Source organism: Mobula hypostoma, chromosome 18 (assembly GCF_963921235.1).
Source record: "Mobula hypostoma chromosome 18, sMobHyp1.1, whole genome shotgun sequence".
Classification (NCBI taxonomy): Eukaryota; Metazoa; Chordata; class Chondrichthyes; order Myliobatiformes; family Myliobatidae; genus Mobula; species Mobula hypostoma.
The window spans coordinates 33,976,165-33,990,367 of NC_086114.1; the positions used below are offsets into that span (position 1 = coordinate 33,976,165).

Here is a 14,203-nt window from a genome sequence, read left to right on the forward strand (position 1 = left end):
TACATCTGAATTTAGTTTCTCCTTCTCAAATTTCAGGGTGAATTCAATTATATTATGATCACTTTCTCCAAGGATTTTTTTTACCTTAAGCTCTCTAATCAATTCTGGTGCTTACAAAATACCCAATCCAGAATAGCTGATCCCCTCATGGGTGCATCCACAAGGTGCTCTAAAAAGCCATCTTGCGGGCATTCTAGAATTTCTCCTTCTTGGAATCCATCACCAATCTGATTTTCTCAATCTACCTGCATATTGAAATCCCCCAACACTATTGTAACATTGCTCTTTTGGCGTGCACTTACTATCTCCAGTCATATCTTTACAACTGTTTAGGGGTCTGTATACAACTCCCATCAAGGTCTTTTTACCCTTGCAGTTCCTTAGCTCTATCCACAATGATTCAATAGCTTCTGACCTTATATCACCTCTTTCTAATGATTTGATTTCATATTTTTACCAACAGAGCAACACCATCCCCTCTGACTTCCTGCCTGTCTTTTTGATACAATGTGTATCCTTGGACATTAAGCTCTCAGCTATAATCTTCTTTCAGCCATGATTCAGTGATTCATTATGCAGTACATGCCAATCTGCAGCTGTACAAGTTCACCTACCTTAGTCCATATACTGCACACATTCAAATATAACGCATTTAGTTCAGTATTCACCTTTTTCAATTTTGTCCACCTTTTACATTGCTACTCATCCTGCTGACTGCAACTTTGCCCTATCAACAGCCTCTCCTCACTACATATGGTCTGTTTGTAAACCAGCTACCTCACTTCCTCATCTTCAGCACTATCATCTGCCTTTCCTACAATACTTCTTGCAATGAAATATACACAGTTCAGGATACTAGTCACACCATGCTCAACTTTTTGATTCCTAACTTTGTCTGAGATCTTACCAACATCTGCCTGCACAACCTCTCCACTAACTGTCCTGGCACTCTGGTTCCATTTCTCTCCAACTCTAGTTTAACCCCCCCACCGCCCATGCAGCACTAGCAAATCTTCCTGCTAGGCTATTAGTTCCCCTCAAGTTTAGGTGTGTGGACACGTGGCCAAGTGGTTAAGGCATTGGACTAGCGACCTGAAGGTCATGAGTTCAATCCCCAGCCGAGGGAACGTGTTGTGTCCTTCAGCAAGGCACTTAATCACACATTGCTCTGCGACGACACTGGTGCCAAGCTGTATGGGTCCTAATGCCCTTCCCTTGGACAACATTGGTGTCGTGGAGAGGGGATACTTGCAGCATGGGCAACTGCTGGTCTTCCATATAACCTTGCCCAGGCCTGCGCCCTGGAGAGTGAAGACTTTCCAGGTGCAGATCCAAGGTCTTGCCAAGACTAATGGATGTCTTAAAGTTTAGGTGCAAACTGTCCCTTCTGTACTGGTCTCACTTTCCTTGGAAGAGAGCCCAATGATCCTACACCAACCCCTTAGCAACATACTAAACTGTATAATCTTCCTAATTCTTGCCAAACTAGCATGTGGCACGGGTAGCAATCCTGAGATCACAACCCTGAAGGTCCTGCCCTTTAACTTAGCACCTAACTCCCTGAACTCCCTATGCAGAACTTTGTCATTTGTCCTACCCATGGTACCTACATTGGTACCTACATGGACCACGACTTCTGGCTGTTCACCCTTCCACTTAAGAATGCTGATGACTTGATCCAAGATATCCCAGACCCTAGCACACGGGAGGCAACATACCATCCGGGAATCATGTATCATGTTCTTGCCCACAGAACCTCAAGTCTGTTCCTCTAACTAACAAATCCCCGACAACACTAGGTGCCTTTTCTTCCACACCACCCCCCCCACCACCACCCCCTAGTCAGAGCTGGACTCAGTGCCAGAAACCCGAACACAGTGACTTTCCTATGTTAGGTTATTCCTCCCCCACCTCCCAGCCAATGATATCCAAAATGATATATGCATTGTTGAGGGGGACAGCCACGGGGTACTCTGCACTGACTCCTTAACCTCTTTCCCCTTCCAGACTATCACCCAGTTTCCTGCATCCTGCACCTTGGGTGCAACTACTTCTCTATATGACCTATCTATCACCCCCTCTGCTTTCTGAATAATCTAGATTCCATCCAGTTCCAGCTCCAAATCGTTAACGCAGTGTTAGAAGGTGCAGCTGGATGCACTTCTCGCAGGTGTAGCCATCAGGGATGCTGGAGGTCTCCCTGCCTTCCCACATCCCACAAGAGGAGCATTCTACTATCCTGCCTGGCATCTCTACTGTCTTAACTGAGCAGATATAAAGCGGGGAAGGGAAAATAAACTCAACTTCAAGGCTTTCTTTTCTTTTGATGTCTCTGACTGAAGCTTCTCTTTGCTGAAGCCTTGAGATCATCACTCTGACTCTATTCACTCAGATATCCTCCTACTTTAAAAAATGGGGTTTCCCTCCCAATACTTTTGATGCTACCCTTATCTGTATCTTCTATTTCCCGTATATCCACGCTCACCCCATCTTCTGCTATAATAGTGATAGAGTCCCTCTTGCCTTACCTACCACCCCATCAGACTCTGCATGCAACATATTATCCTCAGCAACTTCCACCATCTCCACCTAAACATATCTTTACCTCCACTACCCCCCACCCCGGCTTTCCACAGGGACCACTCCTTCTGTGATTCCCTTGTTCATTCATTCCTCCTTGCTAATCTCCCTCCAGGCACTTATCCCTGCAAGAGGTCAAAGTTCTACACCTGCTCATACACCTTCGCCCTCACCTCCATTCGGGGCCCCAAACAGTTCTTCCAGGTGAGGCAACACTTCACCTGAGATCTTATGGGGTTGACCATTGTGTCTGGTACTCCCGATGTAGTCTTCTGGACATTGGTGAGTCCCATCGTAAATTGAGGGACAGGTTCATCAAGCACACTAATGGCCACAAACAAGAAGTCCTGGTAGCCTACATTTTAACTCCCATTCCCATTCCAACATGTCGATCCATGGCCTCCTCTTGTGCCTCACCCTGCCTTTTTATTCAGGCATCTTCACCCTGCCTTCTCAGTCCTGAAGACAGGTCTCAACCTGGAATGTCAACTGTTTATTCCTTTTCATAGATGCTGCATGACGAACTGAGTTCCTCCTGCATTTTGTGTGTTGGTTTGAACTTTTGCTCGGCATTTACAGCAATTCCACACAATACTGTGGGCATTCGCTCATGCACAAACCTAATATTCAAAAGCATTAGAAAACCTTGACAGATAGCTGAGCTCAAGTTTGATGTTGGTATCAGTTGAATGCATCAGGAGGGATTTTGTAACTGGGACTACATCGCAATCACATGACAATCATTAAAGGCTCACGAGCCAAACAACAGCCTCACCATTCAGCTCTTTCAGTCTCACATCCAGACCAGTTTACATTATAGGCAGTAGGCAATGCACTTGTTGAGTTTTACAGTATAGACCACTACAGTGTGCAGTTTTGGTTTAGTTGGTAGCACTCACAACCACCTTCAGGTTTATCCAACTCTGGAAACCAATTTAACATTTCATATTTTCTTCTAATGCAGTACTTAACATTTAAGTAACAGACAAGCACTTGAATTATCAAGGCATGTACAGCTATGGAACAAGCACTAGTAAATGGAATTAGTACACATAAAATTTCAAAACTCCAGCACTTTTATGACTTTGTCGATCCAGATATTCAGAACAATTAGATGCAACACCTATTAATACCCAGAAACCCTTTTAGTTCAGTATTTTTACATACTGCACAGTAGTATAAATTTCCCAATAAACCCAGTGAGTTTAGAGGAAAGCTGAAACACAAAAGCATTCTGGATCCCATCTCCGAATGCATACCTCACTCACATTTTGGACCCTTGACTCATATTCCAGATTAGTGAGTCAATCAGATGCCAAACAATTAAGATCTTCAAAAAAAAAACCAGATGCCAAATTATCAGTTTTATTGTAGATAGAAACTTGATCATCAGCATGGACATGGTGGGCTTAAGGGCCTACTTCTGTGCTGTATGGCTCAATAAGTTTTTGTATGACTCAATGAGTGCCATCAGACATTATATAAGACCCTGTCTGCACACAATGGTATGGATTGTTTTATGCTTATCTTAAAAGAATGAAAAAAGGAATTATAACCTGTTACATGCGCAAGGAGATCGGTTTTTTTTTGCGAGAATGATGTAATGGTCTCTTGGAGGTCACCTGATGTGATTTTCCCAATGATGTGAGGTCACGTGATGACATGTGCACCATGGCTATATAAGGGTTGACCCAGATGACGCAGTAGGTTTTTAGTTTGTAGATTTCCAGGTAGACCGTGCTGTATCTCCGTTTCTGTTGCGTGTTTGTTTTTGTGATGCAGTTTCATTTTTAAAACGGTTTTGCATTCTATTGCAAGATACCATATTATTGGACTGGAAATTTTTGGCTAAACGTGTAGATTTACTCAATTCCAACAGTGGAAGGAAGAGTGAAGAATCTATCGAAGTGCAGGATCGAAGGATCGAGAGGAGTCGGCATCGCTTGGCAGCTTAATAAAGAATTGACCTTATTGAGGCTTCATTGGAGGAGTAGCTACCTGCATCGGAGAAAACTCTTGCCAAAAAGAGCAAGGAGTTCATGCAACGGTTTGCTCTCTCTCTAAAAAATTTAAGGTCAGTTGTTTTAAACTTTATTTTCGGCATCGTGAATTCTGTGGACAGAACCAGCAGGAAAGTCGTGTCTACGAAGAAATCTTTCTCCAGAGAAGTCTCTCCCAACTGAACGTATAGATCTGTTGGACTTTCGAATTTATCGCTTTAAGAACTATATCTGACTTTATCACTTTAAGAACTGTTTTCGCATTTAACTCTTTAAGAAACCAGTGCCGAGTGACGATTTGTTTGAACGGCTGCATACCAGTTAACTTCCGGTTAAAGTTTTTGTTTGTTTTTTTTTCCTTATCGTTTGTCCGTGTTTAATAAATGTTTGGTTGTTTTAATATACCCTGTCTCGATTGATATTCATTGTTGCCATTTACGTAACAAACCAAAGTACTAGTCAATCTACATCACCAGAGCAGATTATCTATCCCACTGTTGATTAAGGTATCTTGCAGTTCTTCCATTCAACAATGACTACACTTCAACAAGTACTTAAATGAGCACAAAGTTCTTTGGGCTATCCAGAGATTATGAAGGACAAAATAAGTATAAGCATACCAGCAACCTTTTGCGGTTCCCTACCACATAAAATTCAAAATTTTACCAGAAAGTAATGAATTAATACAAATGGAGAAGCATATCAAAGGTTAAAATGGATTTTAATGTGACTTGATAGAATAGTCTTCACATCCAATTTTACTGTCTTTGAGTACCATTAGATGGAGGTGGAAAAGCAATCAAACCAGTCAGTTTTGACAATACAACTTTGATGTCATGAAGTCTGCATTACCCACGGAAGAAAACAGAATTACTGGATGTTCAGCTGACTTTCTGGTATGAGATGCCATAGAAACTGCAAGGTACATTCTCAGTGTGCTGGTTATTACAGCTACCCAACACCATTTGGGTAATGGAAATTCTCCTTTAAAGAATTCACAAATTCTCTACCCATAAATTGAAAACACAGAATAAAATTGACTCTTACAAAGTGTGGGATAAGTAAATAAATACCATTTAATTTCCATTTTGCATTTCTTGACACATGCGCAGATGATGCAGTTTTGTATTACAGAAAATTATGATACAAACTTTCTTCTACCACCCCACCTAATTCCATATCCCTCAATTATCCTGAATTCCAATAAGCTATCAATCTCAGACTTAGCCTATGAGCATGAGAATTCCAGAGATGTTTGTACTTTTGCATAAAAAAGTTCCTGCTCATATCAGACCTAAATATATCACCTACGCTTATCCCAAGGCAACGCCCCCTGACTCTGGACCCTCTAACCGAGAGAAGACTGTTCAGTAAACACTATCCAACACAGTCAGAGACTTGTACTTCCATGACAGCACATTAGTCTCCTGAATTCCAGAGAAAGCGTGTCTATTCCACCTAATCTTTCCTCACAGAAAAGTCCCTCCCATCACAAGGCAATCCAGAACATCTTTATGACACTCACTATAATAGTATTACTACTTTTATTCCACAATTTGAGCTTCAGTGGTAAAGCATTTATTGTCCATCCTCTATTTCCTCCTGTGAGTGTTGACAGCTAAGTGCCTTGTTATGCTAATTCATGGGGCATTTTTTTTAGTCAACCACAATAGTTTTAGTCCAGAGTCACAAGAGGACCAGACAGGGCAAGAATGAGAGGTTTATTTCCCTTAAGGACGATAGTCAATCTAATGGATTTTTATAATAATCCAGTAGAAGAGGGGTCCTCATTACTGACCTTCATTAACTTCACATGTCACATAGCTATTTCTGACAGGAGAAGAGGCAAAGACGGGTTACTGGTGCCTTAAAACCAGTTGCTTTGGGCAGATGGGGTTTGTCAGCTGTGGTTGGCAGCTCACCTAGAAGGAAAACTCTGATCTCAAACCTCCACTGCCTTGCGGCGATTCCCACTCATGGGGAAGGCTTCGGGAGTAAACCCCAAAGAAAAATCCGGAGCTGGAATTCCTAAGGCTGTCCTGCACTGGGTTTAAAGCTGACTGGCAACACCTGCAATGCCACCGGTAGCAAACTATATCAGTCTTTGCCATTCCTTTGGATTCATCAGACGTATGAAGAGGGAGAACCTGAAACATGCTCTCCACATCATACTGCATATCATGTGGACAGTTGGGACTCAACATCCATGGCTGACCCTGACCAACGGAGGGCCTCATTCCTGAGACTAATGTAATGATTTTTAAGTGAATTTCAATAATATAGTGCCATGTTGCAGTTTGAACTCAAGTCTTTGGGGACTGTTAGTCAGGTTACAGTATCATCACCAGATATTCCTGAGAAAAGGGAATCAAAACTGAGTACTCCAAATATAAACTCAAAGATTTGTTTTGATCAACAAAAGAAAAAATTAAGTTAAAGTGCATTATAATACACATTGTAATTTTACATTGTTTACAAAGTTAATTTCAAATCTTGTTCAACTAAAATTGCTCTTCCATTTTATAACTATTATTAGCACACTCTTTCCCTATAAACTAATCTAAAGAGGGAATAACTGAAGCAGAAAACTTTCAGAGATCGAGTTTACTATTCCTAAAAATGATACAGAACATTCTTTCTTGCCTTACACCAACTGGACCAATTATTTGGGACATTCATCTAACCAGGAAAGCTCGAAGATAATTCACTGACCTCGTCTATCTAGCTCCAATATAGTTATCTTGACTGCCTGATAGGAAGCGATGAAACAAAATTTCACAGCTGCAACAAACTAATGTTTAAATCCAAAACAATTGTTATCTCTACCAGGCAAAGGGCCAAATGTGCAAGGACAATTGCTGAGTAATGTAAGGGAACTGAGCAGTCAGCCTACTATTGGCAAGAAAGATGATTGTTGACATTATTACGCTCAAGCATCCTGAAGAAACCATTTTTAAAATTGTCTTAAAGTGCCCAAAAGATAAAAGGGCCTTTTAAAGACAGCAATGTCAAGTAAATGCATCTTTGAGCAGAGGTCTGATAGTACAGTATGTCAATGTTGGAACATGAGATTGAGCTGATCAAATACACTGGAACATTCATTAACAGTTAACAGTCACCATTAACTTCTAATGCCATGGCTAGTGAATGGGCATGTTTTAGTTTATTTACTAAAATCAACATTTTCATACTTGTGAAATTGCACATCTATAATAAGTTTGCAATGATCAAATATATTCAAATAATAAAATACAAAATAATTTTTGTATTCAAATTCCTTGGTGTCCACATCTCCGAGGATCTCACCTGGTCCCTGAACTCTTCCATCCTGATCAAAAAGGCGCAACAGCGCCTTTATTTCCTGCGCAGCATCAAGAAAGCTCAGCTCGGTCCCAGGATACTCACGGACTTTTACCGCTGTACCATTAAGAGCATACTCACCAAATGCATCTCAATGTGGTATGGCAATTGTCCCGTATCGGACCGCAAAGCACTCCAGCATGTGGTGAAAACTGCCCAGTGGATTATCAACACCCAATTGCCCACCATTGAGAACATCTACCATAAACGCTGCCTGGGCAGGGCAAAAAGCATTATCAAGGATACATCTCACCCTAATCATGGACTTTTTACTCTCTTCCCATCCGGTAGGCACTACAGGAACCTCCGCTCCCACACCAGCAGGCACAGGAAGAGCTTCTTCCCTGAGGCTATGACCCTGCTGAACCTCACATCACAGCGCTAAGCAGTATTGCACCCAGTATTGCACCCATATTGTGCTGTCTCAGTACTTTTATATTTGTGTGCTATAGCACTTAATTTTTATTTGCAGTTATTTTGTAAATAACACTATTCTTTGCATTTCTGGTTAGATGCTAACTGCATTTCACTGGCTTTGTATCTGTACTCGGCACAATGACAATAAAGTTGAATCTAATCTAATCTAATTTTTACAAAATGGTGAAAATTGCACTGAATTTAACCAAGAAAACACAGAATACTGAATGCATTCTTTGGAGTTGCATAGTAGGGATAAGATGTTAAAAGTAGGATGCCATTTGTTTTCTCATTTGGATGCAAAAGATCCATGGTATTGTTTCTGAAAGCAGGGAAAACGTAATCTGAGTAATGGCCAATATTTTTCCACTCAACCATAATTGCTAAAAGGATTAGCTGAATACCATCACAATGTAGTTAACTGCAACTAGCTATGATGCACTTTCAGCAACGTAACATTAACTATACTTCAAAATATTAGTATTTGTTTGTCTGTAAAGAATTGGACTACCTACAGTTGCAAAAGTGGCATATATCAATTCAAATCTCTTTGTATCAACACAGAATATGCTGGAAAAACTCATCAACTCAGACAGCATCCAAGAAAAGAGAAAGTTTGCATTTCATATCTGTGACCCTGTGTCACAGTTTAGATGATTTTGCCACTGGACCTTCTCTTTGCTCAGATGTTGCCTAACTTGCTGAGTTTTTCCAGCATTCTCTGTTTTTGTTCCAGATTTCCAGCATCTACAGTTTTACTTTAATTTTCTTTTTGCCATAGTTGAATTCGGTAAAAACGTGCTCGCAGATACCATTTTCTTTGTTGTTACCTTGTTGTGGCAACTACACAAAAGAAAATCACAATCAGTAGAGCAGTGGGCAAGCAAAATACAAAAAGGCACTAAACTACCGGAAACCACGAAATGAAGTGTAATGAAAGATCACTTCAGGGATCTAAAACTGGAAAAGGGTAATTTTTATGTACACTGCTTTAGAGAATTCGCAGTACTGAAGACTACATGGTCTAGCGCATTGTGTACGTGCTAACCTCGGCCTATCAACAAATCCACCCTTCTCCTTCTAACTCTCAACTGCTGGTTATAGAAGTTTCAGACGCTAAAGAAGTTTTTTTTTCGGAATTTGATGGATTATATTAACAGCCAGATTTGCTAAACACCTTTTTCTGTCCGAAATATTTTTGTTTCAGTCTCCATTCCTTCAAAAGACCTCAACCCGGTCACCCAATAACCTTGTATTTTATATACATATAAATAACACCTCTTGTCTCTACAATCATCAGTTTCTGTAAATCAAGAAGGCGGAAGGCAGCAGGGCATGGGGTCAGTATTGACAGTAATTGTGCCCGTCCCCGCCCCACCGTGTCAGCGCCCGACGACCCCCGGATCTAGAACGCGCATCTGGAACATCGGTCGGGTTCAAACGCGCGTGACCGTCTCGCGTCGCCCGAGTAACGGCGGCGGGCTTCCCGCCCGCCCCCGTGTCGCTTACCTTCCGCTATCAGCTCTTCCACCGTGACCTGGTAGCGGCCCACCGTGTACACCTTCCCCTGGAAGGACGACCACCCGCCGGCGCTTCCGGACTGACTCCCTGCTCCTCCCGCCGCCACTGCGGCCGCGCCCTCCCTCCGAGCATCAAAAAACTTCTTCATTGTGTCGTGAGGTAAATGGAAATATGCTGTGTCCACGACCACCCCCGTTCTTTAAGCCGCCTTCCTTTCCCCTCACTTCACCCGCCCCTTCAGCGCCACCTTGTCCCACTGCATAATGACTCTAAGATGACGGAAGACTGGGCGAACGCTCGGCACAGGTTGGCACTAGCCGGCAGTGCATCCCTGACAGACTGAGGCGGTGAGGGGAACCTGCAGCCGGAGCCGCCCCTCCCGGAAGCGGAAGTGTTCATTCACCCCCCCACACACACACACACACCCCCCCCCCGTTAAACTATTTCCGATGTTGGCAGCGTACCATCAAACCCCGGGATAAATTATAAGGAACTTTTTTAAAAACCGAAACATAGTCAATGGGAGTAATTTCAAAGGGCGGGGGGGGGGTGAAGAAGAACAGGTGGCAGCTTTCAGGTAAGGAAGAGTTTAAACCAAGGTGACTTTGCCGAGTGATTGTGTCCCAGATGAGTTGTTGCTAGAATTTTTGCCAAATGGTAATGATTATAAAATGGGGGGGGGGGCACAAATATTGTAAATCTGAAATCTAAATATAAAATGCAGAAATACTCAAGGAGCAGTAACTTTGCTGTTGGGGAGTCTTCATTAGAACTGGGAAAGGGAGAAAGTAAGTTAGTTTTAAGTTGCTGAGAGAGTGAGGGTGAATTGGATAGAGCAAAGGAAATATCCCTGATTGGGTGAAGCTTCTTACTAAAGATCCAAAATGTTAACACCTTTTTAAATCCGCGGATACTTCTTCACATGCTGAGAGCTTCCAACATTTTTTTTATTTTGTCCAGTCAGATGCAAAAAAAACGGTTTAAGCATTGAGGCCGGGCAGGCAAGTTTCTCTTAACCTCCAGTGCTGCTTTGCTCACCTAAGAATAGTTAATTCCTGCTGCTATTACTTGTGTTCTATATACATTACATGACTTCCGAACACTACAAAGAGATTAGCAAAAATACAGAAAAAAAAAGTTTAAAAAGGAATGAGCCAGCCAGTAAAGGTGCAGTCTGAGAAACAGCAGTTAGAAAGGAGTAGAAAATTTGCATTCATATTATGCCTTTCCTGGTCTCAAAATAGAACATGGAACAGTACAGCACAATAACAGGCCTTCATCCACAATGTCTGGATCATGATGCCAAATTAAACTAAAGCTAATTGGCTACCCATGTCATTCACCACCCCAGCACCCCACCCCCACTTTCTTTTATCATGGCACCTTGCTTTTGACCAAGCTGAATCTTGATGGCTTGATATCTTTCTTGTCCCAGCGATTCACTGCTTTGAATGACATGCTATGTGTTGCTGGCCAGAAATGAGGAAGCTTTTAAGAGATGTGCTTTCTTTGATAAGTTAGGTGAATCAGTTCTATGGGAAGCAATGTCTCTGTATCATATTTAATATATGTAAACAACAGAGTAACCATTGAGAGTTATTATTCTACTGTATTAATTAAGCATGTGCTGCCTTTATAAGAGAGGGATTTCTGACCTATGCAGAAGAACTGCATAGGTCTACACTTACAATACCACTACAACCTGTATATGGTAGCTGATAGATCTGTTAGATAGCAGTATACACTACAACAATCATGATTACAAAGAATATTCTGTACGCCGCTTTCACCCGTCTGTCTTTCATGGTTATATCTCATTCTAGACCCTGTGGGATTATGTCATAAATTTTTGTTATTTGCTTATACTTTCTAACTAATGTCCCTAACTCATGCAACAGAAGCGTGGCAATATTAACCCTACGTACTCCACTTGCTCTCATCGTGTGACACGTATCCTATGAACATTAAAATCATAGTGACTATGGCATTCAGTTTATAGAAACTGCCAGCTTAAGGGTCCAAACATGCTAGACTCACAATATCTGGGATAAATCAGAACCATCTATATTCTGTTCCACTTGACTCAATGTTGAGTGCAGCAAACGTAGCAGGACTCCCAACATTATACAGTATTGACAATCCTGATCTGATCATTACCAACCAGACTAAGCAAAGGTTCACATTTATCTGAATCAAGATTTTCATCCTGGAGGTTAGAAAGACAAAGGTATTTTTTCCACTTCATCTTATTTTTAGGTTTTTAATGACTTTTTGAGTTTTAATGTTCATAATCAATTTAGATTTTTTTAGTTCTTTACAAAAAATGTAATTATTTTGTATGTCTCAATATCAGAAATCTTTAAGAATTCTGTAGAAAAAGTAGTAATTATTTTATATGTCTCAATATCAGAAATCTTTAAGAATTCTGTAGAAAAAGTACGCACCAGCTTTGATCAGAGGTGAAACTTATTTCAATCTTGCTTTCTTAAAGGCTATTTGGGAACTTGAAGTTGGGGCTCATGTGGAGGGGAAATCCTCAGTGGTTTGGTTGCAGAGACCTGCTTGTTGTTGAGGCCTACTTGCTGCTGATGCCAACTGGGAAGTGAGAGAGCGAGTCAGAACTGTGGGCAACAAATAAGTACTGCCTATTGAAAAAAATATGTATACAAGCCAATTATTGCATGTGAACTATGAAGGCAAAATTAGAGAACTTTAAAATATAAAATTAACATCTCGTTAGCAGGAACTAAGAACAGAAGTCTTTCATTCCTTTAGAGTACTGGGTACTGTGAGCTAGACATAATTAATACACTTAATCAAACTTAAAAACCAGAAAATTAAAATATTTTGTAATCTAAGCTATTAAAAATTGTAGAGCAGAAAATGAGTATGCTAGGAAAAAGCCAACTCATCGGGGTTACACAACATAGAATGAAAACTGGAAAACAATATGTTAGTGCCACTCATTTACATGCTAAGCCCTCCTTGTGAACATTTGGGCACTTGCTGGAAGCTTATTAACCTTTATGTTCCTATCCTGATATGTTGCTTAATTTGCTGTTTAATTCCAGCATTATCTATTACAGTTAAATTGTACACTTAACGCAGTAAACTGCTTCACAGGAATAAGTTTCAAATGAAATTTAATAGCAAGCCACATAAAGGAAGTATATATTTTTCTGTTTATCCTTTTCACAAACTATTGGAGGAGGCAAACTATTGTCAAGGCAAACTGGTATTCTTAGCAAAAAAAAACCACCAGAGTAACTCAGTGAGTTGATCAGCATCTATGGGTGGAAAGGAATTGTCAATGTTTCATACCAAGGCGCTACAGGGACTCGACCATAACAGTGACAATTTTTTTGCCCCAAAGCTTTCGCCTGATCTGCTGAGTTCCTCCAATAGTTTGCTTTTTGCTCCTTATTCTTACATCTACCATATTCATACTTCACAATACTTTCGGACATTAGTACTCATATAACTAACCATATAGTAATCTGAGGATTGTAGAACAGAGTGAATTGTAATTTCTAATGAAGCCAGAGATGCTTTTATTTGTGTGCAGATATGAGCATTAACTATATCTAGCATTTGATAAAAATAATAGAGACTAGCCTTTTCGAAATACTGGAGTTGTTCTTGCAAATATGTTTTGGGATAGGACGTTCCAGGATTTAGCCAAGGTATATCTTCTAATCAAGGGAAATTCAGCTGAACTAGCCCAGTTTGGGAAATGCAGCTGAACTAGCCCAGATGGGTAACTGGAATGTATTTTGTAGATGTCATTCAGAGGTAGTGTTGGTGTTTCAGTGGTGGATGGGCACATGCTCCTGCAGGACCTTGTCTTCATTAAGAATAGGAATTTTTCTTAATGCCTCCTCATGACATTACATATGTCATGAAATTTGTTGTTTTGTAGCAGCAGTACAGAAACAATTCATAAAAGTTGCTATAAGTTACAATAAGAAAAGATATAAAATATAAATAAAAAGTGGAAAAAGAGGGCAAAATAGTGAGATGGTGTTATGGATTCTTGGGATTTTTCAGAAATCTGATGGCAGAGGGGAAAAAGTTGGTCTTAAAACTTCAGGTATGAATTATCAGGCTCCTGTACCTCCTCCTGAATGGTAGTAATGAAAGGAGGGCATGTACTGGATGGTGAGATTCCTTAATGATGGATGCCACCTTCTTGAGGTACTGCCTGTTGAAGATGTCCTTGATGGTGGGAAGGCTAGTGTCCATGATAGAACTGACTGAAACTACAACCCTCTGCAGGTTTTTTGTTCTATGCATTGAAGCCTCCATACCAGGTGATGATATCACCA

General features: G+C 40.8%; 2 protein-coding genes across 8 annotated transcripts in view; one reads left to right on the forward strand and one right to left on the reverse strand.

Moving 5' to 3' along the window:
* Positions 1–10,247, reverse strand: part of LOC134358444 (AP2-associated protein kinase 1-like) — a 141,973-nt gene extending 131,726 nt beyond the window's left edge. For all 7 annotated transcript variants that reach the window (XM_063070675.1, XM_063070673.1, XM_063070674.1 and 4 more), the window contains exon 1: positions 9,867–10,247. In XM_063070675.1, the coding sequence (XP_062926745.1) occupies positions 9,867–10,026 (160 nt within the window). In that variant the 5' untranslated portion in view covers positions 10,027–10,247. The remainder of the gene's footprint in view (positions 1–9,866) is intronic.
* An 89-nt stretch (positions 10,248–10,336) lies between these two features.
* Positions 10,337–14,203, forward strand: part of LOC134358445 (annexin A4-like) — a 91,705-nt gene continuing 87,838 nt past the window's right edge. The window contains exon 1 of the mRNA XM_063070681.1: positions 10,337–10,455. The gene's annotated coding sequence lies outside the window, so the exon portion shown is untranslated. The remainder of the gene's footprint in view (positions 10,456–14,203) is intronic.